This window comes from Ursus americanus, chromosome 32 (assembly GCF_024610735.1).
Source record: "Ursus americanus isolate L20-20 chromosome 32, mUrsAme1.1.p, whole genome shotgun sequence".
NCBI classification, from domain to species: Eukaryota; Metazoa; Chordata; class Mammalia; order Carnivora; family Ursidae; genus Ursus; species Ursus americanus.
Window position 1 is genome coordinate 6,898,642 of NC_142158.1, and position 27,831 is coordinate 6,926,472.

Below are 27,831 nucleotides of genomic sequence, written 5' to 3' on the forward strand. Positions count from 1 at the left end.
AGTTGCCAACTAAATTGCTTCTTGGTTTATAGTATAGAAAACTTCATAATGTTTAGCTGGGATTGCTTACTTTTAAAGTATGCTGATAGAAAACCCAATGTGGTCTGAAATATCCTCACCAGATGTTTGGATGGATGTGAAACCAACACATATCAAAAGGAGATCCAAAATACCATTAGCTGTATAACACATAGCCTCATACATTTAACAAGTTCAACTGATCAAAACACATTAAAACATTTCCAGGGAAACTGAAGTTAGTATTTTCCACTGTAAGTATTCAAATTCTACCTGGTTTTTGTTTTTCTTTTGTTTGTTTGTTTGTTTGTTTGTTTCTATCAGGATGTCTATAAATGTCAAGTGATAATGAGCTACAAGTACAATTTAAGTATACTTAATATGACTGGACAATAGGACAGTCTAAAACAGGCTTTGGAATCTTGGTCCAAAAAACAAAAATTTAGTCACTAGAACAAAGAAAATTATAGAATTATAGTTTTATTTCTTTCCACACCAGCCAAGCTACAATCTGGTATAAGGTATTTAATTCTGAGCATTATTATATATTCAGAAAAATAAAGATAAATGGGATGTATTAAGCAGACAAGAAAAGGGACAGTTATGGGAATTTGGACCCACATAAAAAGAAAAACTACAGGAAACAGTATTTATGTCTAAGAGGTCAGGGCCTTCATGGTAGGGGAAGGGTATCTACATGGAAAAACCCTTTCCAAATTGAGTATAAATGTAACAAAATAATTGGATTTGTTTTGCATGAATTCCTAAGGAAAAAACTAAAGACAATGGATGTAAAACAGGATACAAGAGAAGTTTTCAAATGGAATTGTCTGAGGATGAAATGGATTGCCATGACAAGTAGTAACAGTCAAGTAGTTAAACTATTCTCTCTGGTTATACAGCTGACCCTTGAACAACACGGGTTTGAACTGCTTGTGTCCACTTACACGCAGAATTTTTTCAATACAGTGCAGTAGTGTAAATGTATTTCTTCTTCCTTATGATTTTCTTAATAACATTTTCTTTTGTCTAGCTTACTTTATTGTAAGAATACAATATATAACACATATAACGTACAATCATGTGTTAATCAATGGTTCATGTTATTGGTAAGGTTTCCGGTCAACAGTAGGTTATTAGTATTTAAGATTTGGGGGAGTCAAAAGTTGTATGTCTATTTTTGGCTGCATGGGGGGTCAGTACCCTAACTTCTGTGTTGTAGAAGGGTCAACAGTACTTGTTAATCTTACTGAGTATCCTATGCATGCACCATCACACAATCAAGCTTCAATTTGTTCTGTTCTCTCTAAACCAGTTTCCTTCTTTGACTACCTGGCAAAATACAACTTCAATCATTCTAGCTCAAATGTGGCCCCCATTCTGCAATTTTCCTTGACATCACCCTTTCTACCAAACCCCTCCCATCCTTAGAATTAATCATTCCCTCATCCAAGATCATGCAGCACTTTTTGTGTTCTTCTATTGCAGTATCTGCCTATACTGAAGTGTGATAATAGAAGATAATGACTACCATATTTATTTTTATTTTCCTGGCACCTATGTAGTACCTGGTATAGTTTTAGTCTGTCATGTTGTAGGTAATATATATGTTCTGAAATGCAGATAATAGTCAAATACCAGATACAGAGTCAGGCTAGATAACTTTTTAAGACACTGAGATTCTATAGTTCCGGGAACATAGAGACATGTTTAGACCTCTAACCAGTAAATACAGATGATGTTCTATTACTGATAACCCTATCAGTAAGCATGGAAGAAAACACTATTGTAACCATACTCTTAACAATGAAAGGGAGAGACTCAGAACCAACTGCATTCCTCTCGACAGTAAAAACAAAAAGTGTACCCAGAATTCCTAAGTCGAAGTTGGCACTTTAGACATTCCTGAAAAAAGAACAACTTTCAAATTAATAGCAATATAAATGATATCCTAAATAATGCAGAATGTTTGATGGGTAAGGAAATATAGTGAAAGGTTGTCAGGAAATACAGAAAGATTTGTGTATTAAGCCAAAATATATCAATTATACAAAATTATACTATTTGTATTCTTATTTCTTATTTCTTATCCTATATCTAGGCCACATCTTAAACTTGTTCACTGATATATGCCAAAACTATAAAAGTAAGGCAAAGCAGGAAACCTAGAGTCTCACCACCAACTCTATCTCCAAAGTGACCAATCTTTCCAGATGTAACTAAATGGACTGAAATTCAAGTTCAAACATATTTAGCCTATGCTATTCCTACTGGGCTTTTAGAAACCTCTATTTTAAAAGAAAAATGGGCCTACAAAGGCCACAAAACATTCTTTAATATTTAAAGAAGACAAGGAAACCCTGGGAAAAAAATAAACAGACCAAAAAAATGTGGGTTTTTTGCATTATATATTCTATTTATTGTAAAATAAGTACAACAAAAAAATAATGAAAAAATAAAATCATGGCTTTGTCTTAAAAAGTAATATCCAAGGCATTTCAGATGTAGCACAGATTCAACTCAATCCCACAACTAGAGCTAGTAGTTAATAAGCATAACAGTACGTACTATAGACAGTCAGTGATAGGATCCAAATAATAAAAATGCACAAGAAAGGATTTTAATTATAATGCTCAATACCAAGTTAAAAAAACCATTCTGCATGATTCTTCAAATTGAAAGACCCCCTATAAGTTTATGCAGTCACTGAATGCTTATTGTGAAAAACAAAAAGAATCATTTCATAAAGTTTTAATTCTAAAAAAGATGCAGGGTGCCTGGCTGGCTTAGTCAGAAGATCATGCTCTTGATCTCGGGGTCGCGGGTTTGAGCCCCACCATGGGTGTAAAAAGTACTAAAAAAAAAAGCAAATTAATTTAAAAAAACAAAAATAAAAAATTAAAGAAATGCAAAATTGAATGCATATTATGATTCCATGTAAGTGAACTAAGAATAAAAACAGAAAAAAAAAAAAAACCCACACACACAAACAGAAAAATGTAGGTTCTAGTGTTAAGATTTTAGGTAACTTTTTCTGTTTTTCAAATTTGCTCTAATGCTGTTACTTTTGTAACTTAAAAAGAAATTTTCATTCAAAAAATTTTAAAAGACCTGTATAATGGAAAAACAGTACTTAAGGTGGAAGACAGATTTCTCAGGAAACAATCCTGTGGTAATTCCCAACAATATTCAATTCTCGATGAAGTTCTTCATGATACTCAAGTAGACAGGATAATGAAAAGCAGGCCCTTGTTTTAAGAAAACAGGGCGATTCTAAACTGGCTAAATGAGCACTCCTGAAGGCAGCTAAAGACCATTATCCACATACATCTACACAGGGAGGATTCGGTGGGACGCCGCTCGCATCTGTTCAACATGCACATCAGTGAGGGGGACAAATGCTTTGAGAACATGCTGAGCACATTAGAGAATGACTGCTAGAAATGATCCCAACTGTAATGGACACTGTAAAACAAAATACGGCTTTTAATTTGCTTAATCACCACAGACTGGACAAATTTAACTTGGATCTATAAGACGGGAACTGAATAAAGACAAATCTGAAGTCCTTCAATAGGTCTAAATATTAAAGTATAAAAATAAGACAGAAGGAAACATGACCGAATCAACCAAATATGTGAAACAAAGTTGGGCATTTTAATTTGTGGCTCAGTAGCATAATATGACTGCCAATAAAGCAAATATGATTCTAGACTGCACAAAAAGAGAAGATGGTAGCCCCAGAGTGCCATACGCTTTATTAAACCCACATTCTACAAGGGACATAAATAAACCAAGCACTAAGAGAAAAAGGGCAGATTTAAAGCTACATCCAAAATTTTAAGTGGAAGTTTATAAAAAAAAAAAAAGAGATAGACATTTTGGTGTAGTTTGGGGTCAGAAGAACTAGAATCAATGGCATGGAGAATCAGCAAGAAGCAGATTTGGGTTTAATATAGAGACTGTTCTCACAAGAAAGCAGTCCAAACATAGAGTGGGCTACCGGTGAAGGCAGCCAGCTCCATGAATGGGAGTGTTCAGACAGAAGCATAAATGAGCTCATATATAGTCAGGGAATCTATAGAAAAGATACCTGCACTGTATAAAAGACAATAGACGATCTGTAAAATCCCCTCCAACTGCTAGATTCCATGATTTGTTAAGCCGGTGAAGGTATGGTACAAGCACCACAACTATACCAACACTGAAAATAAAAGAGAATCCCACATGGAATTTTCTCATTAAAAATAAGATAAATGATGATCTGCTCCAGTAATTTGGAAACTGTGAAACAGATGGCACACCCCCTCAAAGCACTAACCACATGCACCTAAGCTTTACAACATAGCACAGAATATCATACATTCTACAGAGGACAATTTTTCACATTTTAGTATCTCTACAACGAGGCTGTACCTTAGAATCTGGGGTATGGGACAACTGGTCAGCCAGGTGCTGATCACGCCTTAGCTGTCAGTGCCTAAATCTGTGCACAGCTAGTCATCGCTGTTCGTGCTGCCATTTCCTCAAATAGTGAGCACTGCAGGGATAACACACCTTACCTTTAATTACACTATCATTCAGCATTGACAGAAGGTTATTATACAAAGAAAGGAACTAAAATACGTACTGGGACAAAAATTTGGTACTAACTTAAGCAGACATTTGCCAATGGAGCAATGTCTACAATTTCATGGTTTTTTGCAAAGTAACTAATTTATTTTACTTATATTTTATTTTTGATACATGCACAAGAGTAAAATATGACACAAATCTGTCTCAGTAAATCTGAATGAGCTTCGCAGTGAGTGGAAAATAAAAGAATTTTAAGTGGTAAGAAAGAATTGTGTCATAGTTTAATTAGAAAAGCTTATCTTTTCCTAATGGTACATAAAATAATGATATATTTCAAATCAGTAGTGTTTTAGAGTTAATGAAATACAATGTGTTTCTTGTGAATTTGGTGTATATTTTATACTACACAACCTTTTATTTTTTTAATCCATCTGTAATATAAATGAATTTTAGAATTGTAGAGCTGGAAGGAAACTTAGAGGTCATTTGGTCTAATTCAATATAGTGTATGAATCCTTTCAACATTATACCTAATGTAGTAGATGACAACTTTTAAAGATGCTGAAAATTTCCCACATTCGACCTCAAAAACATTTAAGATTTATGTTCAGTGAGGGAACCACAGACAAAGTTAGCAAGGAAGTGACAAGAATGTATTTGCAACATACGTAACTGATAAAAGATTTGTAGGAATTCCTGTATATCAGCAATAAAAATGGTAGCAGGACTGAATGGACAAGAAAAGGCATTTCACAGAGAGAACACCAGAATATCTAATAACCATATAGAGAGTTCGACTCTACTATTAACCAGAGATAGAGCCATGACATTATATAATTGTTCTCTAATTTGCAGATTAAAAGGATACATTTTTAGTAACCACAGCTTATTAAAAAGAACGCTGAAATAAATTATTTAGTAAAGTAAATACTCATTTTATAGTTAAAAAGGGTAATTATAATCTGTCTCTAAATTGAGACTTTTACACATCAGGTTGTCTTGAAGCAGCATAATATCTATACAGAGAAATAAAGTGTATTTTATGATTTCCAAATACAAATATATATATATATATATATATATATAAACTCATTTTTCTTTTACTACTAGAATTTGCTTACGTTTTAAGAAAACACAACATACTGTAAACCTGAGCACAGTTTTAGCCCAGCCCAATGAGGGAAACATTCAGTGTCTGTTTCAGAAATAAAAATCTTAGTGTTAACTGATGTAGTGGAAACCACTACATCAATGGTTTGCCATTTTATGGAAAAAGACAAGTCAGGTAACAGCTGTTACTAGGTCAAGTGCAATTCAAAATCATGAAGAGCAATGTATGGTTAGCTCTAAAAAATACTTCAATAGGTTTTCTAGCTGTGAAGTTCACATATTGTTCAATAATTCTAGGACTAATCAAAAGCAAGGGAAATGAATAATTCTCACTAGCCCGGGAACAGTGAAAAACCTATTTGAAGTTCCCAATTCAAGCAGATGGGTAACAGTTCTAAATACAGTTATCTCATGAAAATCCCAATCAAGTCACAATGAACACATGCCACAAAAAGCTAAAATCAACTTTATATTCTAATTGTGTATAGTATACACATTTGGAGACCATTTAAATTAGTGACTGCAAGTTTCATATTTTAAAACGTCCATATATTTAAAGATCAAAGAATACAGTTTCTTGTCTTTTTTTAAAAAACTGGTTACTAAAGAAAGATACATAATGTGTATGTGTATTGATACACAATGTGGATCTAAGTTTCATCTTAATGCTATCATGCTGTGCAAAAATACAAAGAAAATAATGCTATTTGAAAGGAAAAGAAAAAAATAAACCATAGGAGTTCGTTAGTTCCAGGTCATAAATGGACAAAAGAATCACAAGAATATTCAGAAATCCAAAAGAGACTGTTCACAGATCACTGGATTTTTAGAATCTGAAAATTTTGATATATTTTATATTGTATCATTATAGATAAGTATATACATAAACCCCCCATAGAATAATGCCTGGTCTACTGTGTTTGTGAGAGAGCAAAACAGATGGTTCTAGTCAAAGCACTTTAACAACCCCCAGCTTTCCCACCTATCTATGAAGGGGTGGCAGTGTGGGGGATGGCTAGGAGAAGGATGAATGTTGCCGGGACGAGAAAGAGGGTGGCAGTTTAAATCAAAAATAGACAGGTAGAGCAGTGAGGGGTAAAACTGAATGTAAATTATGTTTGGCTTTAAATATAAGAGTTTAAATGTTTTATTAGTAATAAATCCACCTTTTCCCCCTTAAACTGCTGTCACAACATGTATTAGTGGCCCCTGACAAATGCTTGAAATCTTTGCCATCATTATTACACAGGAAAGGCTTTGAAAGAATTCCAAGCAATCCATCCATGTCATACTTTGACAAAGCAAGTGAGAGGCAATGGGTAGAGAAGATTTAGCTCTGAATAAAGAGTGAGAAAGCCTTAACTCTAGTCCCAGTTCTGCCCCACATAAGCTAGCTGTGTTTGACCTAGGGCAACCTAAGGCAAGGAGCTTCATTTCTCTGAGATTCCGTTGTCTAACTTGTAAAATGAAGGCATTAGATTAGGATTCCAGTTAGAAGGCGGCAGTCAGCAGTCTAGATGCTGAGGATAGTGATAACAAAAGAAATGTCAAATAAATAAACTGTTGCCATTAAGTATCACCTGTAATCAATTTTCAAGTGTATTTCTAAATTTTGTACCATAGCTAAAACACACACACAAACACAAAAAAAATTTCAATAAGCTACCAAAAGAATGAGAAAACACATTATAAAGCTGATAAAATGGTTCCTTATATCAGCAAAAACAAAAAAGCTAGGATATTAAGAAAATTACAAAGAAGTTATTTTTGTAATTGTTCTTCAAATAACGGAAATTTAGTCACAAAGAAAGTAACCCGCTTGAAAATTTTTAAGCTTTTATTGTAAATAGCAAAAAGACAAAGACCAATCTAAGAATTTGTATGTAATTTATAACTTCATTTAGAAACAAATTCTTAAATCCTAATGGTAATTGCATAAAAGAAAGGTGGGGGGAAAAATCTAATTTTTACGTGATTACTTGAGTTATACTTAACAGCAATCACTGCACAAAGCTTTTAAGATTTCCACAAGTCATATAAGGACACTAATAAAAAGCTCAGAGTGAGTATTTTAGGAATGCCCTAATTGGAGTTAATATACGATCGATAAAAGCTTGAAAAACCAACCTAAAAACAAGTTTGCCACCTTAAAGGCATAAAATGCCCCTAAATGGAAAAGAAATATAGATGATAAAAAATAACTGAATCTATGCTACTTATTAATGTTGGAATCTTTCACTTGGGAATACAGTATTTAAATACAATGATAGCTAAGAGGAGAAGACCTGCTTTTATTAGTATGTAGTATTTTTCTCTGTATTTTATAAACCCTAGAAATAAATATCACTTCCTTATTCAAATAAAAATTAATAAAAAATGAACACCTTGGATATTAAAACTTTTATTTTTTTTCTGCCAGACAATGAATTTGGACCGTGCTACTAAAATCATGTTATCTTTTAAAGATACATTTTTTAAACTTTCACTTTTTGTTTTCTAAATTCATTGTCTATATTTAACCACTACATTTTGCATTATAAACTCCCATTTATCATACATTTAGTAGAGTCCACAATACTGATAAGCGGCAAGCTCTATTATCCTGAAAACCAAACATACTTTAAACTTAACTATTCCCACCAAAATCCCTCCCCCACCCCCCAAAAGCAACAATTCATCATATAGAAATTTATGGAAAGTTGTACTTTAATAAAATTTACTTATAATATTTAGAAGCTTAGGTTCCATAATCTGCATATTTAATACATTCAGGGCATGAAAATAGGTTGGTTGGTTTTTCCCTGATGAACAAATCTGGGGCACAACAGATTCTACTGCAATTGTCTAGAAATTTCAGGAAATAAAGCATTAACTACTAAAGCAAAATAGAGAAACAAATTAACAATGGCACCTAAATTTATTTATATACCTCAGAATTAATTTATGGAAACGCATATTACATGTAAGAAAAATCAGCACGTGTTATTCAGAAAACCAATTATTTTATTCACTCAAATTTCTATTTCATAGAAAATATTCACATACTAATTTTCTCAAGATAGCATACACACATACACACTGGTAAAAGTGTGATCAACGACTTACACAGCATTCAACTTTGGTCTGTACTTTCCAACAAAACGGACTATAATGCTTTTTCCATCCCAGAGTTTCCATTATTCTGTATTAAATTTTTAAAAAGGTATAAGCCCATTTTAAGTGATGTCAAATATTTCTTGACAAAACCATTATATACTAAAATCTGTCAATTGATTTATCCACAAATTTACAGTTTTTAAAAGAGAATGTTTGAACTTTTCATCCTTAATTTTTATTAATGTTTATATTTACATTAACAAGATATAAAATTTATATCGATAAGTATAATACCACTGCAAAAATAAATCATATAGTCATAAAATTTTAGGGCTGAAAGACATCTTGGAGAGCACATAACCTAACTCTTTCCTACTTCCCAAAGTCTCACACCCCTTTTACAGATGAGGAATACTGAGGCCGGGAAATTACATGTCTTGTTCAAACATTTTGCTTTTACATGACTAAAACATTCTGGCAAATCTAAGTCCTCTTACTTCTCTTCGTAAAGAAAAAATATCCTGTACCAGTATTTAGAATGTTTTACATTTCAATATATTGATCATATATATGGTCAATGAGGCTTAAATCAGAGAATAATTATATAATTAAAATGACTGTCAATATACTGAAATCCTAGCTCATGTGTCAACCATGTAATTATCTTTCAAATTTACTATAAATATCTCAGATAATTTGTAGATGTTAGTCACATTTAACTATGGGTTTTCTTAATGTCTTCAATATTCCAACAAGCAATATTTTCATCATTGTACTGATGTTTCATTAAGATATCTGTATATGAAAGAAACTATTTTATTTAATTTTATGAAGCTCTATACATAAAGGTCTGAAGTTACAACACAATTTAAATAAACTACAAGACTATTCAATAAGGGATATGATATGTGGCAACAAACCTATGTCTCTACCTAATACAGACGGAAGATTGCAAATATAAACTAAATGACAGCAACAAATCTATATAACTGAGAAATCAACATACCACATATAGCATCAGGTCACAGAGCTATTTAAAAAAAATCCTCAAACATGTGATTAGAACACTAACAAATGTCATGTGCTAACATCTGGAATGAAGATTACTACAGTAGAAAAAAATGAAATGCCCCTTAAAAGTAAAGGCAAGCATTACATCTCTGAACTCGGTTTACACAAAGAAATGTAAATCTTATCCAGAAAATTGATTTCACTAAAAGTTTTCAATGAATGTAAGGAATGAATAAGATGAGTCACTCTTTGTAAGCTACTACTTTATTATAAAAAAAGATAAAATTAAATTGCAATGTTTCTATTAAATATTTCATGAGCATATGAACTGACATTGAGATTTCTTTTTTCAAAAAAATAAGTGTTCAATGTCAAAAAAATTCACTAACAAGTTTTTACTAAAAATACAAAGTGTAATTTATGCTACATTATAAAGAATGAATTTTACTGGTTTGCAATTTAAAATCTCCGACCAGATAACTGTGTAACCGGAATATTTATATTGTCAGTTAAAATACATCTTTTCCCATATGACACATCTATAAATTCTTCCAGAATTAGCATGGCAGAAAACATACAAAACAAGAAAAAGGAAAATCAATGAAGCTTGTCAAAAGAGAAAACTCAAAAAATGACAAGTTAATATTTTACACTATGGAGACCTTCGGAACTGTTTTATGGATTAGTCTCTGGATCTTATGTTACACCACCAAGACTCATCATCATAAAAGATGTCCAACTTGATAAGTAGAATCCTCAAGAAGAAACTGAGAGAGAAAGAAACAGGGGGACAGAGAGAACACTAGAGATAAAAGAATCTCCCACAATATGACAGAGCATATCACATCAATGTGAAATCGTCCCTCAAAGAATACGAACTATGGGCAATACATTTATGAATTTAAGTGGTCAATCCAAAAATAAAGATGCAATCTATAAAAAAAAAGAAAAAGGATTTTTTAAAAGCATAAATTTGGGGCCAAAATTGGACTTTTGGGCATAAATACTAATTTTTCCAGTGATTATTAATACTTCATAAAAAACAATGGTTACATCAAAAAATATGTTTCAGGATTATAGTCTCATCTATCAGTTTAAATAATTTTTTGAATATTTATATACTTCAAAATATTTTATCAAATTTTTTTAAAAAGCACAATTTGGACATAATAAGAATGAAAAACTAAGAACTGTAAACACAAATAATTTGACTGTATAATTCTAAATAATACAGTGTACTCTTTTTTTTATCAACTTAAATCCTACTTAATTTATTACAGTTAACACAATTAAGAAAAAGAAATCCTCAAGACAAGTATTGCGTAAGCTGTCGTTATATTACTTGCAAGTATCTAAGATTTTATAGGATTTAGTTATTTTACAAACACATTGAGCCATCACAAATTATAACTGGTTATAAGATGCCATAAATTTTGAAAGACCTCTATAATTCATATAAAGTCTATTTTTCTAATTTAAAAAGAATATCAAAAATTACTTATAAAGTACATCCTTTCTAAAATCCATTTAAAAGGTTATAAGCTAATTTTTTAAATTTTAATCATTCAACATTTATTTATATAAAATACTTATAACATTTTATCAAGAAAAACTGATGTGCCAATGCTAATATTTTAAAAAATTGATATATTGGTTTAAAAAAAGTTTTAAAACAATGTTCTTCTGTAAGATTTGCCTACTTTAGACATGATTCTTTGAAACCAAGCAGTTGAAGGAAGTGGTGTTGCAATACTGCCCTTTTTATGAAAACTGCAGCAGTGAAAAGGTCACATAAAAAATCTGCATGATACTATCCCATTAAGAAAAAGCACACAGTCTAAATCTAATACTGCCAAAAAGGGACAAAAAGTATGAAAGAAAAAGTGTGCTGTCACCTGCAAAACATATTATATTCTGGTTAAAAGTTGTTTCCAAACAGCAGATGTCAGTCTAAAACAAATTATATTTATATCTAAATCTACAACAAATATATTTGATATTTTGATAACGATTTATAAAGAAATTGACATATAATTGTGATCAATTTGAACATCCTTGATTTTGGTTTTAAGAACTGTATGACTGCAAAAGTTCATCTTATAAAATTCCATTTAATTAATTAAATTGAAAGCCCACAAAATTAAAAAATTACCTTTAGAATCAAATTCAAATTTTGATTAATACAAAATTTTTAGTTCTTGTATTTATACAGCCCACAACTAAAAAAATAATCAGAGTAACACAGACTTATCTGTGTATACAAACTGAAGTTAACAAAACAGATTTTTTTTTAAAAACGAGAATATATATACGGGGGTATCTTCTTTTTCTACTGATATGACAGAATATAACCATTTAATCATTAATAAGTAACAAGCAGCAGCCGGAATATGTTTTATGCTTCATTAAAACAACATTGAGGCCCATTACAGTGCACAGCAAATGGGGCTGGAAACCACCACACACCCTGGCAAACCACATTCCCTTCTAACCTCGTTTGCTTGAAGCAGCTAGAGAGTGAATGGCAATATACTCTCAAGTAAGCCTTTATTAAGTATGAGAAATAAATTATATTAAGTGTTATTTTTTGAACCCAGAAATGAGGGGAAGGGTTGTTAAGATATCAAATTTACTAAAAAAATAATTATGTGAGAAATAAGTTGCTGTCACAAGAGAGACTTGCCAGACACTGCATTTGCGCAAGTTGTTATACACACCTTTGGAATCAATTTTGTGACACAGAGATTAGTCTGTGGTACTAAATCGCATGAGAGTAGATCAGAAAAAAACTAAAGGGTACGGAAATGTTTTCTTGAACAACATTACCATTACATTAAAGGTATTAAGGAGCCCTTATTATGTTTATAACTAGTAAGATACTGACATGATTCGATAGTTCAGGACATGTTACAAATTGCTTTTTTATAACTTGCCTCCATATCTCAGGTTTCTAATAAATACGATTTTACTTCATTAGATCCTCATGTCTGTGATTTTACCAAATTCAATTCTACAACTTGAAAATTACCTTGGAAATTTGTGGGAAGCCACAGACAGGTCCTCAGAAACAGACACATATTAAATATTAATTATAATGATGACTGTCATCTTTTATAGTGATTATGTCATTATTTAGGAATGCTAATTAAGACATAAAATGACTTCTTAATTGCAAACGCATTCTGAAGAAATATATATTTGCACTTGTGTGTTTAATAGCAAATCCAGCGTGGGGACCAGACCATAACGGACTGCAGTTCTATTTTCTAAAATGCTGACATTTGAGCAAATGTTCCCATGGAATGTTTGTCTGATTCGTGGACTGACATTTCCTCTTTGTAACTTGCTTAACTAAGAAGGAGACGTGCCGGCCAAACTCTACAGTACCCTCAGGCAGCAGGCCATTACTTGCCTCTGCAACTTGTGTACGGTTTCTCTTTTACTTCCCTCTTTCCCTACCGCCCCTTAGCCCTTAGCTGTCTCTTTATTTTGACATGCATATTATCTTAGCTGATTTCTATCATCTTACAGGAGTGGATGACATACCTTAAAAGATTAAGCCTTCCCACCTGGGATTTGTCCAGAAATTCAGTGTATTATAGCTTCTCATAGCCTTCTTCATTCTCCTATATTCTTGTGTTATCAATAGTGGCTTTCTTTCTTATTTTATGTTTAAGTACAGGACACAGGCAGCTACGTTGATAGAAGTCAGTTTATACTGTCATTCATCTTTCACTATAAGAACAAGGTTGACTTCGGCTGTCTGTAACACTTTGCTGCCATCTATGTGTAGAAAAGAGCACAACACTCTTCCATGCACCAGAAACCTTTTTCCAAAAAGAATCATGGCTCTAATCTAGACAGATGACAAGTGAAGCTTCAGGAATAATTTGCCTCCCCACAAAAATGCCAAAGCTTACCAGGAATTTCTATAAACAACTTTCTAACACGGAAAGAGTAGTGAGGATGCATTATTTAACATAAACTAAAGCCAACAGTTTTTTTTCATTATTGCTGTTGATAAATTTTAGCTAATATGGCAACTTCTACAGAGTTATGTTTGGAAAAGAAACAGTGACAAGAAAAGGTGAAGTTTTAAGTCACTTAAATAATTACAATAAAATGAATTAATTTTTGCAAAAGTGTAATCTAAACAATATTGCCAAACAATAGAATGAAAAAAATCATTTAGCTGAAATAATTTCATATTTAATACAAAGCAAATGTAAAGTGATCAAATAAAAAAGTATTTATCCACATTATTTAAACTACCAATAACTCAAATACTGTGATCTAATAATTAACTACTCTCTGCCAAACACTCAAATATTCTTTTCTAGAGAAGAAAGAAAAATACATTGGAACCCCGAAGAGCCTCTCCACCTCCCCCTCAGTAGTGCCTATGTTGGTTCTGAATTGTCCTGACAAATGTCAGTTCAAAAAAACAAACAAAATCACTCCAGTGCGAGCCATATGGGAAACGTAAACAAAACAAACAAAACTCTCCTCTTCTAAACCATTTAACAATCCACACAGTTAAGGTAAAAATTGATATTTTCAATCAGGACTAATGATATGTGTTAATAGTCCTAAAGAATGTTCCTTAAATGTTTGTCAACACTATTGATTTCTAAAAGACATTTTACTGTTAAAAAAAAAAAAAACTGGTACAAATATGTAAGCATATGGGGGTGGGAGTAGAAAGGAGACTCAGGAAAATGTTTTACCCTGATTTACCAAACAGAATGAAAAGCTGACCCTCACTGCCTCACCTCTGCCAGTCTGCCATTTACAATGACTGCGTAACTGCTATCAACACAATTATTTGTCATCTGGAGAACACTTCATTTTAATCATCAACACTAGAATCATAGAGAAGTTGAGCTCATCGTTTAAAATTCAACATTTTTAAAGGAATTTTTGGTCTAAGTTACTCTATTACAAACTTAACAGAGTTTAGCAAGCCAAATCAAGCCTTTGTGCATATTTACCTGCAAACAAAGCAAATTTAAACTCTTCATGGATGATTTTTATTAATATTCATAAACAATGTACATATTATGTGAATGTTACTAAAGAGAGTAATATAATGAAGCCTACTAATCTTTCACATTAGACATTTTTTTTTAATGGAGATCTAAATTATGGCTATGTTCTTACAATTTATTTCTCTTTGGCACTGGTAAGGTATTCAATACTTAATAACTTAAGTAGAAATTAACAGATTTTATGCATTAAACTTTTTGAAATAGAAAATATTTCATTTTATTTTACTATACTAATTTTAAGGACCTAACTTTAACAAAGAGAAATTTATAAACTCCACTTGTATTAAAAGAATACAGTAGGAATCATATTTGATACCAAGCCATATGAGGTGTTTAAAAGAGCAGTTAAGTTTAAATTCTTAAATTTACACACAAGTGTTTTGTGGGGTTTTTCTTTCTTTTTTTTGGAAGGGGACTACAGATACATCTAACTGTGATACAAAACAGAGCATAATCTTTGTCTACATCTTAATTTATACAAACTACATATTCTAATCTAATTGGGAATCCAAAAAGTTTTCATCATTAAAAATCCAAACAAAATGTTTCACTCATAGAACCTACACTGTTTACTATTTTTATAATAGTATTTATAAATACATCTAGATATTGATATTAAGATTTAGCTATTTGCATTAATTTTCGTTTAATTGTTGCAAAGCTAAAATAATACTTAAGATTTTATTTAATAATAAGTGGATTAAGAGTGCAAAACCCAACAAACATACCTTTGTGTGGTCCACTAATTATAAGCAAAATTCCAAACGTTATTAGCTGTTATCAAAATTACAATACCACCTAGATCTAATAAAACAGAACAATCTGTTTGAACAGGGAGAGGAGAACTTTCATAGAGTGTTCTCTCTCATATAAATTCTTAATGGACTATAAAGGACTTTTTAAGTGGTTTTAGATTTGAATTCAATTGCTCAAATCCGTAACAGGCTTCCAAAAAGAATTTGAGCCAGATGACACACAGGGAGCCACAAACATTATAAAGTCCTGCTCTACCCTCATGAATGTAAGATAAAAAATGCTAAACTTCTTTCTAAGAACCAATAGGAACTGATGAGCCATATTTACATTAGTGGAGTTAATGCACTGTAAGGATAAACATTAAATTATAAAATGAAAAGCTTTTGTACTACAATTTCCTTGTAACAAACTAAAGTTGTTACCAAATTTATTAAAAATCATGGGGACTGTGCCCACGCGGGTGATGAACCACAGAATCAATCAGAAAGAAATGGAGGCTTACAGAACAAAAACAAGCAAAACCACAACTTCACTTGACTGCAGAGGTTTCTATCACCCAAGCTATCCATCTACAGAGAGTAAAAGCATCCACTAGTTGCTCCATTCATCTTGCTCACTTCGCTCATTAAGAGAGCTAATTTTTCCAGAGACAGAAACACTGTAGTATGCACGGATATTAGATCTAATTGTAAACACACCTTATTAATACTCAGATTCTCAATGTTGCACTCACTGCTCTTTACCAAGTAAAACCTTCTGCCCATAAGCTACCTCCATAATTTCAATATTAATAACTTGCTAACAACTAGGGTGATTTTATGCTGCTCTGAGCACATACAAGAATTATATATAAAAAAAGAATTATATATGAAAATATAAGAACTAATTTAAGCCTCATAAAATATATAAGATTATGTCAATTTATTTATCTGCTAACAAAAGAAATTCTCTTCAGTGACCAAACAAGGAGTTATAATTTGTGTATACTAATACATGGACAAAAATATATCTGCAGTATTAAAAAGGAAATATTTACTTTTAAATCTTAGAAAATAGGTTAATTGATAATATAATAGTCAAATAACTGACTTGGCAATTTATTTTTTTAAAAAGTACCCAAATAGGAACAAATTATTCATTTTGGTTATCAAGCTATTGATTCTTCTGATTCTATAAGTAGCAAATATTATTAGCTTCCTATAGCTTTCAGGGAAACTTACTTACACACGAGCACAGTATAGGCACTATAAAAAAATTTTCATTGAACTATAATAGCCAAAAAGATCGTAATTATTTCTGATGACTTAGTACTGTAGATTTCTATTTTCCTTCTATACTAATTTTATTTTAGTATTACTTACGTGCTAACATTTCACCTCGCACTGCTGTATTTAGGGATCTTCTTCGCTATGCAAACACTACTCATATGGTAATAATTACAACCAGTTTCCTCCACCAAGGAAAAAACAATGCTTTTAACTCAAACCTATTGCATCAAAACTTTGTTCCACTGTAATAAGTGGTGGGAATAAGAAGAGAGGTGAAACTTCAAACATCAGAACCTTATGTTCTCTTCCCCTGATATTTTAGTGACACCTTCCCTACCTCAGTCTTCTTAGATTAGCTGTATGACAAGAAAACCAAGTGGCGTCAGTCCTGGGTTCCAGCCTAGACAGTCGGCTCTGCTGCTCATCAAATGGAAGCCCCAAGCCAATTCTGTAAAATAAGGGCTTGAGCTGGCTCATCGCCAAGATCTCTTCCACCTCAAAATACTATGGCCCATTTCATAAAAATCAAAGGGCCCAAAACATCACTTTCCCCTTTATAATATGGCATAACAAGCTAACATTTCAGTGGCAGGAACTACAGGCATCTGAGTGAGGAAAACAGCCTTACATATGATTTCAAACAGCCAATGTGGCAAAGGGCAGGCCTCTATCACAGGCAGATGAAACAATGAATAGTATGTAGATTTCCTGTGTTACCTTACTGGACTCGTTTCTCTGATTAATTTGCCTCATGTTAGCCTAAATTATGACGGAGAGCACACTGGGAATGGAGGTAGGGGAGCAGAGTAGCCAATTTGCATTTCCTGGCCTCCCTCCCTTGTTCCTACATTTATTTGGTGGCCCCTCAGGATGGACTGTGCTACCATTCCCAGAAGTTACTATTGTAAACAGCATGGTCAGGAGGGCCTTGCTGAGAAGCTGGCATTTGAGTAAGGGTTGAGAGTAGTTAAGGGAATGAGCAGGTGGGTATCTAGGAAAGAGTATCACAATCTAAAGCAAGCTCAAAGGCCCATAGAGAGAAGCATGTCATAAGGATCCACAACCTAAGGTAGGTGCTCATTTTATAGATGAGTAAATGGAGGCTTAAAAATGCCGAGCACTCTGCCAAAGTCACATACCTAACACGTACCATGGCCATGGTCTAAAGCCAGGGAAAACACGAAAGCCCAAGGTCTAGGGTAGGCCTGGATCTAAAGTTTTAGAATATGTCCTGGGAATTCTATCTGCACCCCTGATTTGAGAACTCTTGCCTATAACACAGTGTCTCATGAAAACCTCCTCCCTTCTGCCCCATGACAGTCATCTACTTTCATAAGCCAAAATGGCATAAAACAAAGAAACAATTACCATGAATTTATATGAAATTTTTGAGCATTCCCAGACCCCAAAAATAACTTCTCTTAGGCTTTCCTGATACCTTAGGACACATTCTGCTTAACAGATGCACAAAAGTAGAGATAAAGCATAGATGCTCACAATCCTTTTTCAAAGCTATGTTGCCTTGATGCTGAGATGCTGAATGCAGCTCCTGGGGAAGAAGCATGATAGCATGATGCGGCCACTCCTGCTGTTTGGGGTGCATGCTGCTTCACTGCAAAACAAGCACTGAACACTATTTGTGCTGTCCACCTATTTTCATAAAAGTGAAAATTTTCCTCAGATTTCTTTTGATTAGTGATAACAGGTACTAATACAGGTCTTTCATAAAAAAGAGTGGTATAATGGGACCTTCCAAAAAGTGGGGATTCGGGGTGGGGATACTTGTTCTAATACTAACAGTAGTTTGCATCTGTGAGCCTCCTGCATCGTGCTGGCATTGGACCTGATAAAAGGCAGCACCAGAAGAGGCACGGAACAGCTTAGTCCACACAATTTGATCTAATGAAATCTAACACACAATTGTGGGAGACATGGAGCTCAACCCTCACCCACATTTAAGGATGTTCTCACAGTTCCCTCCTAATAGCAATAGTTATGCCCCCTGCCTATTCCTCATTTTCCTGCTGTACTCACAACTCCTTGTCGGCCTCCCTAAGATCCTCGCCCCCCCACCCAAAAAAAGGAGTGAATGATCAAGGATACAGAAGAACAGTGCTCTCTGCTATTTGTTCTGGGTTTTTAATAGGTCACCCCTTACCCTTGCTACGATTACACAGCAAAGGGCCACACTGTTGCAATTTTATTTTGTTCTATAACTGGGTTAGTCAGGCAGTAACCAGATGTTCAACCTAGGCACCTGCCCTTTCCTACCATAATGCAATTCTCCAATGCATTTAGTCACCTGTACCCCTCCCCTCAATGAGAGAAGCCACAAGAGGTTTAGGTTTCCTGGAGATAAATATGGGGTCAGCTCTCCAGCTATAAATTTCAATTCCCAGAATCAGCTAAGAAAAAGCCACGAGAGATGACAGTCTTTACTTCAGGTAATTAAATTGTTCAGTCCCCTTCCCAGGGGCCATTTGTCTAATTTCCATGCCTTTTTTTAATTCCCAGCTTCATTCCCTGGCCTGGTTTTTCTCTCATTGCTCCCTGATTCTAACTTGGTGCCCGGCCGTTAGACTAGCCACTTGGTTCACAATCAACTCTGCTTCTTGCCTAGCTTCCTGGGCTGGAAGTCCCACAATAAGGACAATTTAGATTCAGCCCTTTTATGCTTCCATGTCGACAATCTGCTGACTGGTCCCACACAACCAGACAAGGAAATCTCACTCCCACTCCTACTCCCACTCACTCAGTCATGCCCCAGTTTACCTTCTGAGCATGCAGGCCTCCCAGCTGTCAAGAAACAAAATTAAATAAATAGCTTACAGAGAATTAAAAATGAAAATAATAAAGGTCATTAAAGGGTTAGAAAATTAATGAAAAGTATGGTGTTATTCAACTTGAGTAAGATAAAATTAAAGATAAAGACTTTTCTTAAATAAGAAAATTAAAGACTTACTAACCGCCTTCAACACTGAAAATCCTTCTCAAAATTGAAAAAACAACTTTCTATCTCTATTGACGTCACAAGGAAAAAAAATAAGCTTAAGAAGAAACATAGGTATGTGGGGAAAGAAAAACTTAAGGTGGGCTATTTACAATTACAATTATAATCACTTTCTTGAATGGTCTTTAAAATAAATTATAGAATACAAACATCTGAGTTCCAATCTTGGATTGGCCAGCAATTAGATGTGTGACTTTGAGAAGATAATTTCATTTATAAAATGAAAATCACATGAAGTCATTTCTGAAGTTCCTTTTAGCTGTAACTTTCTATGACTGCATAATTTTCATTTCTTTGGAAAAAAAAATAAAGGCAATTCCAACATAACACTGTGAGACAAAAGGGAGTAATTCCAGACTAGATTTACTGTAGAAAGATTTCATCTAACATTATGGTTTCAAGAGTGACGTGAGTGTACCGAAGAAGCTTGAGGAATGGTAGAAAAATCCAAAATCATGACAGTAATGAACACTAAACAGATAAGAAATTGAAGACAGAAAGTATTGAAAAACTATTATTTACACAGTTAAAAAAAAAAAACAATAAAGCAGGCTCTTGAAACATTTTCCCCATCAAAATGGGCAGGACTAAATATTGGATAATTTGTTCCTACTTGGATGATGTCATCATGCTAGGTTTAAATACTTTTAATAACTAGTACATTTCCGTCATCCCTCACTTTCTCCCACATAAGATCAAATCAGCCTCTCAATGACCCACACTTCATGAGTCATAATTTTTCTGTTTATGATTCAGAAAAATGTCTTCAGTCAGTATTTCCCAGACTGGTGTGGGTTTACTCCAAGAACCAATTTCATCTTCATTGGTTTCCTACAGGAAACCAGACTAACTTCCTATTATTTTATTTTCCTTACTTTTAGCATACCATAGCCCACAGCAAATTAACTGGAAGTGAGAGTGATAGAAGACTTTATCCTGCACAAAGAGAAGCCAACATAAACAATGCCCAGTCTAGAAGTCACGGATTCAAAATTAAATATAAAATGTGCTAATATTAGAACCTTCCTTCAAAAAAGCTCCAAACCAAATAATAAAAATGTATTTTAATTAACCTTACTGCAAATATTCCACTGTCAGAAAGAACTTTTGCTTAAGAACTATTGTCTAAGAATACAATATATCCTACAAAGCTGATTAACACTGAGAAATCAGTTATAATAATATATGTATATATGTATGTATACTCGTATGTATTTTCCATCCTAACCCCCTAACAAGCTGCTAGGAGAACAGGCAGATAACTAAAGCCCAATACACAGAGCCTTGAAGTGGTGGGGGAACAGAGCAATAACCCCCTAGCAACATCCAGTCTGTCATCCCCAGCTGCCATCACTCCAGCCCCTGCCCCACACCCACTCTCTCTATGATTAAGAATCAATCTGGATCTAAATCACAGCAGAAATAGTGACATGGAACGTGGATTTTTAAAAAACATTATATCAGTGGTTTGTACTCATACTATTCCTCTAAAATACTACTATTTCTCATGGACTACACAGAAAAAGATTTGTGAATGTGAAGAATTTTGGTATAAACATGTATTAGATTCTCCTTAGACTCTTTCCATTCTCATCACTCCTGATAACAGGTATAGTTTAAGGCTTTAAAAGTTCACAAGGTCACTAACTGGCAAGGAGCAGGATAATTTGATATCAAATTCAAAAGTTGATACGTTAAAACAAGGCCTAAGAACAAGAAACAACAATTGCTGGAGAGGATGTGGAGAAAGGGGATCCCTCCTACATTGTTGGTGGGAATGCAAGTTGGTACAGCCACTCTGGAAAACAGTGTGGAGGTCCCTTAAAAAGTTAAAAATTGAGCTACCCTATGACCCAGCCATTGCACTACTGGGTATTTACCCCAAAGATACAGACGTAGTGAAGAGAAGGGCCATATGCACCCCAATGTTCATAGCAGCATTGTCCACAATAGCTAAATCGTGGAAGGAGCCGAGATGCCCTTCAACAGATGACTGGATTAAGAAGTTGTGGTCCATATATACAATGGAATATTACTCAGCTATCAGAAAGAACGATTTCTCAACATTTGCTGCAACATGGACGGCACTGGAGGAGATAATGCTAAGTGAAATAAGTCAAGCAGAGAAAGACAATTATCATATGATTTCTCTCATCTATGGAACATAAGAACTAGGAAGATCGGTAGGGGAAGAAAGGGATAAAGAAAGGGGGGGTAATCAGAAGGGGGAATAAAGCATGAGAGAGTATGGACTCTGAGAAACAAACTGAGGGCTTCAGAAGGGAGGGGGAGGGGGGAATGGGATAGGCTGGTGATGGGTAGTAAGGAGGGCACGTATTGCATGGTGCACTGGGTGTTATACGCAACTAATGAATCATCGAACTTTACATCAGAAACCAGGGATGTACTATATGGTGACTAACATAATATAATAAAAATAAGATTTTAAAAAAAGGTCTAAGAAGAATGCATTTAAGGCACATATTAAATATGGATAAACCAAGGAACTTGAAATATTAGAGCAATGGTTCTCAAAGTGAAATTCCCAGACCAGAGTCAGCATTACCTGAACACGTCCTAAAAATGGAAGTTCTCATCCCACTCTAGACCTAATGAATCAGAAATTCTGGGGAAGGGCTCTGTAACCTGCAGCTGATGCTAAAGTAACCCTTATCTATCATATTCTCTTTCTTCCTTCTTACACCAGGAAATTTTTAGAAAAGAATCCACTCAATTTGTATTTCCCTCATAACCCCTCAACTTCTAAACCCTCTGCGCCTGGCTAACTCGTCTATCATATGCTAAAATGCTCTTTTTAGAAGTATCTAGCACTGCTGATATTCCCTCCTGCTTGAAATGGCCTGATTTTCTACTTCTGTGACACAATTCCACTCTCCTGCTTGTCCATCTCCTACTTTCCTGTCATCAGTGACTACTCTTACTCCTCCCACTCTAAATGCACTCATGTCCCCTGGGTGCAAGCTTCAGTTCTCTACTCCTCTTTCTCTATTTGCCTCCTTGCTATCTCAAGAATTCCCTGAGCTGACCAAATCTCTCCTAAACCTTCCAACATATTTTAAACTACCTTTATGACCTGCTTCACCTGAATGCACTTCAAGTACGACCAGTAGAACATATCCAAGAGGGAATTTTTCATTTATCCAGCCTGACTCCAACCAGTCCCTCCTTGAATGTCTGCTTTTACTATTGGTACCATTAGTTGCCTGGTTCCCTGGACACTGCATTGCTTTCCCTCTTCCCTGGCTCCCATATCTTATCAGCAGAGAGGTCAGCCCTACCAGGCATCCCATGTCATCCACCCCATTCCCACCATCTTCAAACAGTTTCCTATATGTCTTCTGAGCCCTACCACTAGACTTACCTGTAAAACTCATCTCTAAATCTGTTTTCCCCATATTCAAAAATATGCAAAGGCTGTCCAAAGGTAGCCCAACTTCCTACACAGCCTTACATCACATTTCTCTTCAACAATTTTTTTGCTTAGCTAATCTAGAATGCTTATCATGTTACAGACATACTCCAAGTTTTCTCACTTCTGACTCTGGGCCTTACATCACTACCTCCATTTCAACTACCAGTTCCCACTATGTCTGCAAATTTCTTCAATAAACCTCCTCCCTGATACCATAATAATCCTCTCAGACTGAAGTTCTCTCTCACCCCTCTCTAAAGACTCAAATATATTAGCATCAGCCTCTGTCACTTGCCACAAATCACAAATCTACACCAGTTTAGAACCTCCACAACAGAAATGGGTTTTATACATCTTTGTGTCCTCCATTCCACCACACATGCAAATATTTGTTGAAGGGCTAAATGATCTTACAAGTCAAAATTCAGATTCAATTAAGCACCATTTCTGCCAATTAACTGGCCTTCAGGAGAAGCAGGCAAAACACAATAAAAACAGACAAACTTCACATACATAGAAACTTAGACTGAAATGACTAAATTTCCTAACCTTTATATACTTACAGTGCAACCACTCTAGAATGATACCCACACAGTAACAGGCTCACTTCAAGTAAGAAAAGGACAACAGACTTTTTGAACTACAAAAACTTTTTGGAAAAAGGAGAAGACTGGTTCATTTAACACTAAAATGGCAGGGGGAGATCTTCTATAAATAAATCTTCATAAAATTTCCTACATCTTCCCACCATGCCAGTTTATAGCTCCAGGGTGATAAACTATCTACAATCACAAAGGAAAGTTCTTAATCTAAAGGAAATTGAATAACAGAGCATTCATACCTAAACATTCAAATTTTGCCTGGAAGATACTCTCATGTTGGTCTAGAAGGCCAAGAAGCAACTAGATAAATTATAAAGTGGAAGATGGACTGATTGCTCCAGTTAGGGATAAATAGTCTTCACACCTGGAGTAATAAAGAGAGTGACTACTTCTCTACAGAAAAGAGAGGTGGTAATCTCTCCTGGTACTGTATACATAAGATACCCTTTAAAAATGAGAAAAGGCATTCAGAATCATTTAGAAAAACAGCTCTGCTCTAACTGAAAGACCCTGATAACTTTCACAGCCCAAAGGTTAACACTGGATACTGAACAGAATCATCAGAGATTAAGAAAGGGGAAAATTTTTTTCCCCGAGGCAGCACAGATAAGAAGTATCTTTACTGATATGTAAATATCCTTCAAGGATAACATATTAGAGAAAAATGTAAATTATGAGAATTTATACACTATTTTTAAATTTAATATTACAAGACTGGGTTAACCACTATATTTCTCTCACTATATTCCACACCTGGTTTCATTTTATTTAGTTTATAGTTTCTCCCTTAAACTAGCAGAGATATAAAACAGGCATATAGATTCCATTCCTTCTAAAGTTGGGGATATGGAGGAATACAAATCACCTTAAGTATTTCTGAAATAACACTGCTGAATTCGTTCATTAAAAAAAACTGATAAATTCTCTGGACTCTTTTTGGCAGGATGGCAGGGGGCTCTTTTAAGTTAGAGTTATTTGTTCTTATTTCTCAGCTCCACTATTCTGATTGAATAAGTGTCTAAACAGAACTCATATCACTCCTGGTTCAGATTTCACTCACTCAAGTGAACACCAGGATATAGCAACAAAAATGGAAATTTGAATTAAGCAGATTGCTAGAGCGCTATGGATGGGCTTCTCAGGTTTACTACAATTTGTTCCAGAAAGAAAAACTAAAGAGAGGTTGGTAGACTACCAGAGAATCTGAATTAAGGGAAAGAAATCAACATTAGCTGTATCACACTGAGAAGACAAGAAGCTAAAAAGAGTTTTTCTTCCCATGATTTTTACTACTTACAATAAAAAGTTAATTCAGTTAATTTTAACATACTATTGAACTCAAAAAATATTATTTTCTCAGCCAATAATATTACTACCAAAAATTAATATTAAAATATAAGTTTTATTGTGCTATATTTTCCAACATTTTAACAAAACACTTCATTCACAATGTGGTTTGAAATGGCAGAAAATAGACTACAAGATCAACCCAAAATAAATGAATACTGCTATTTTAATGTTAGCAGTAAGATTTTATATTGCTCAGTAACAGAGAATCCACTTTTAAAAAGTATTAGTATTTCTATTAGATTGATTAATTAAACTTGAAGACTAGGAGTAGTGCCTGCATTAAGAAACCACAACAACAACAAAAGAAACAGAAAAAAGTAAACTACAGAACAACTCAGGAACACAGCCAGAGAAATCTGAGCGTAAAAATGGCTTACTTTAACGTGGCTCTGGGCTCCAAGGTTGTAGATCTCTGTAGGCTTTACTTCATTAATGATCTTCACAAGGCAGGTACTGTCAGTAAGATCACCGTAGTGCAACTTCATGTCTTTAGAATTCAAAAGCATACCATTAGATAGAAAAAAACATAAGCCCATTCTTTAAAAAAATATTTTAAAAAATCAAAATTGAAAAGTATATTCTGAAAGTCTGAAAACCACACTGGTTTCAGAACAGCAGAGTATAACTGTCATCCTTAAAGAACCTAAATGGTAGAAAGATACTCACATTTGTTGCCTATGTCTGGTTATAGATCTTACAAAGAGGGTATATAAAAACTCAAATGAAGTTTTTTAAAAATCTTATCAAGACAGATGTTATATAATGACTGTATCTTATGGTTCCCAAGTAGTTTGTAAGATGTGTTACATAGGAGTGAGATTCAAAGAAAATCTAACAAAAATGCATATATTGTCTGAAGAACTCTGTAATACACTGGTAATAGTGAATCAAATACTTTTAACTAGCGATTTTTAAGTACTTCATAAACATCAATCCTTAAGCCATCCACAAAATGCCTGATGTAGAGACATAATTGATTAGGACAACTAACCTATTCTAACCCTAAATCTCAGCATATCCTTACACTGACTTCACTGAATTTGACACATGCAGATGGGCGATTTGCTAGCTTGATATTTTCATTATTTTCACATAGTATTGATCTATGTCTAGATCCCATGGCACTACCATTCTGCACTTTGCACAAAAATGACAATAATTTTCAAAGAGGATATACTGAATAATCTGAATATTAAGGTAAAAAGCATTTAGTGGAGACAACTAACTAGGTTATCTTCCTGATGATGTCACTACCTGTACAAGTAAATCCAAACCTGCAAATATTTGGTGCTCTGAAATGAATACAAAATGATTTATGCTTTACATGCTGACTGAATCATCCCTGCTAGCTGGAAAAACTGGACAAGCAAAGCAGGCGGAACTTGGGAGTTAAAAACCCAGTGTCCTGGTCCTAGCTCTGTCTTTTACATGGTATGCGACCTCGATAAAGTTACCACCTTTCTCTGCCTCTATTTCCTCATCTGTAAAATGGTTTCACTCAAAAACTTAGGAGCTGCTATAAAGGGCAAATGGGAAAACACTGTAACTGAGCAATGTAGACTATCTGGCCACATTCAGGCAACTTTATTAACAAAAATAACATGCAACTGCAAACAGTGATCTGCAAAGCAATTAAATATAGTTTTGACTGCCACCTGTTTTTGGACCTGTCTTCACAAATTATTTTAAAAATTAAATAAATGTACAAAGATCGCTTAGCTTGATTACATTAGACCAAACATAAAAAGCAAAGGAGTGTTCTGTGAATATGGACCTGATCTTACTTGAGGGGATAAGGACACCTGGAGAAGGGTGATCAAAGGCATGTCTACTCTTGGTTTCTTGAGCAGCAGCATCTGACCAATATACTGTAACAACCAAACCAAGATGACACTGTGGCCCAGGGGCAGCAAGCAATGGAAGGGTTTTCAAAGCATGCAGATAGCATTCAATGCAGGCAATTCATGGGTAAATAATTGCAACTTGATGGGCTTTGAGAAAAATGACACTTGAAAATAACTTATCATAATATAGGAAGTATAGAAAGAAATTTTAGAAAAGAAAATGACTTACTTCCTTCAATATGAGCCTGGGGGTTCTTATACAGATGTTCAATTCGACCTGTATTGAAAGAGCTGGATCGCCGCACAATTCCATGGACCTGCATTTTTTATAATGTGGAAAGAAAAGTTATAAATGTGCAATGAGGATTAATAAACAACTCAGAGGTTCTTTTGTTAATGCTTACCTTGTGAAAAAATAACTATAACTTAAGCCTATAACTTATGAACATTATCTTTAAATTATTAAAAATAGTTCCACTGCTTACTTTCCCCCAATCACTGCCCACCAGCCATGAGCATTGCACCTCCATCTCTCTGTGGTGTTTTCACTGCCAATCTCAACAAAAGTAATTAGATAATTATGTGACTTCACAGCAAATCCTTAGTTACAGATACTCAAATGTCTCCTTTTCCAAACACACACACACTTAGAGCCCTGCTGCTGACAAAATATCTCCTCAGTTTGAAACCGAAGACAGACCATGTGAGGC

The 27,831-nt window shown here is 34.2% G+C and overlaps 1 protein-coding gene across 2 annotated transcripts in view; it reads right to left on the reverse strand.

The window, feature by feature from the left end:
- The window catches only part of GMDS (GDP-mannose 4,6-dehydratase), a 596,023-nt gene that overhangs the window by 429,937 nt on the left and 138,255 nt on the right, over positions 1 to 27,831 (reverse strand). For both annotated transcript variants that reach the window (XM_087858114.1, XM_045811502.2), the window contains 2 exons: positions 27,351 to 27,438; positions 25,655 to 25,764 (listed from right to left, as the gene is read on the reverse strand). In XM_087858114.1, the coding sequence (XP_087714240.1) occupies positions 25,655 to 25,764; positions 27,351 to 27,438 (198 nt within the window). The remainder of the gene's footprint in view (positions 1 to 25,654; positions 25,765 to 27,350; positions 27,439 to 27,831) is intronic.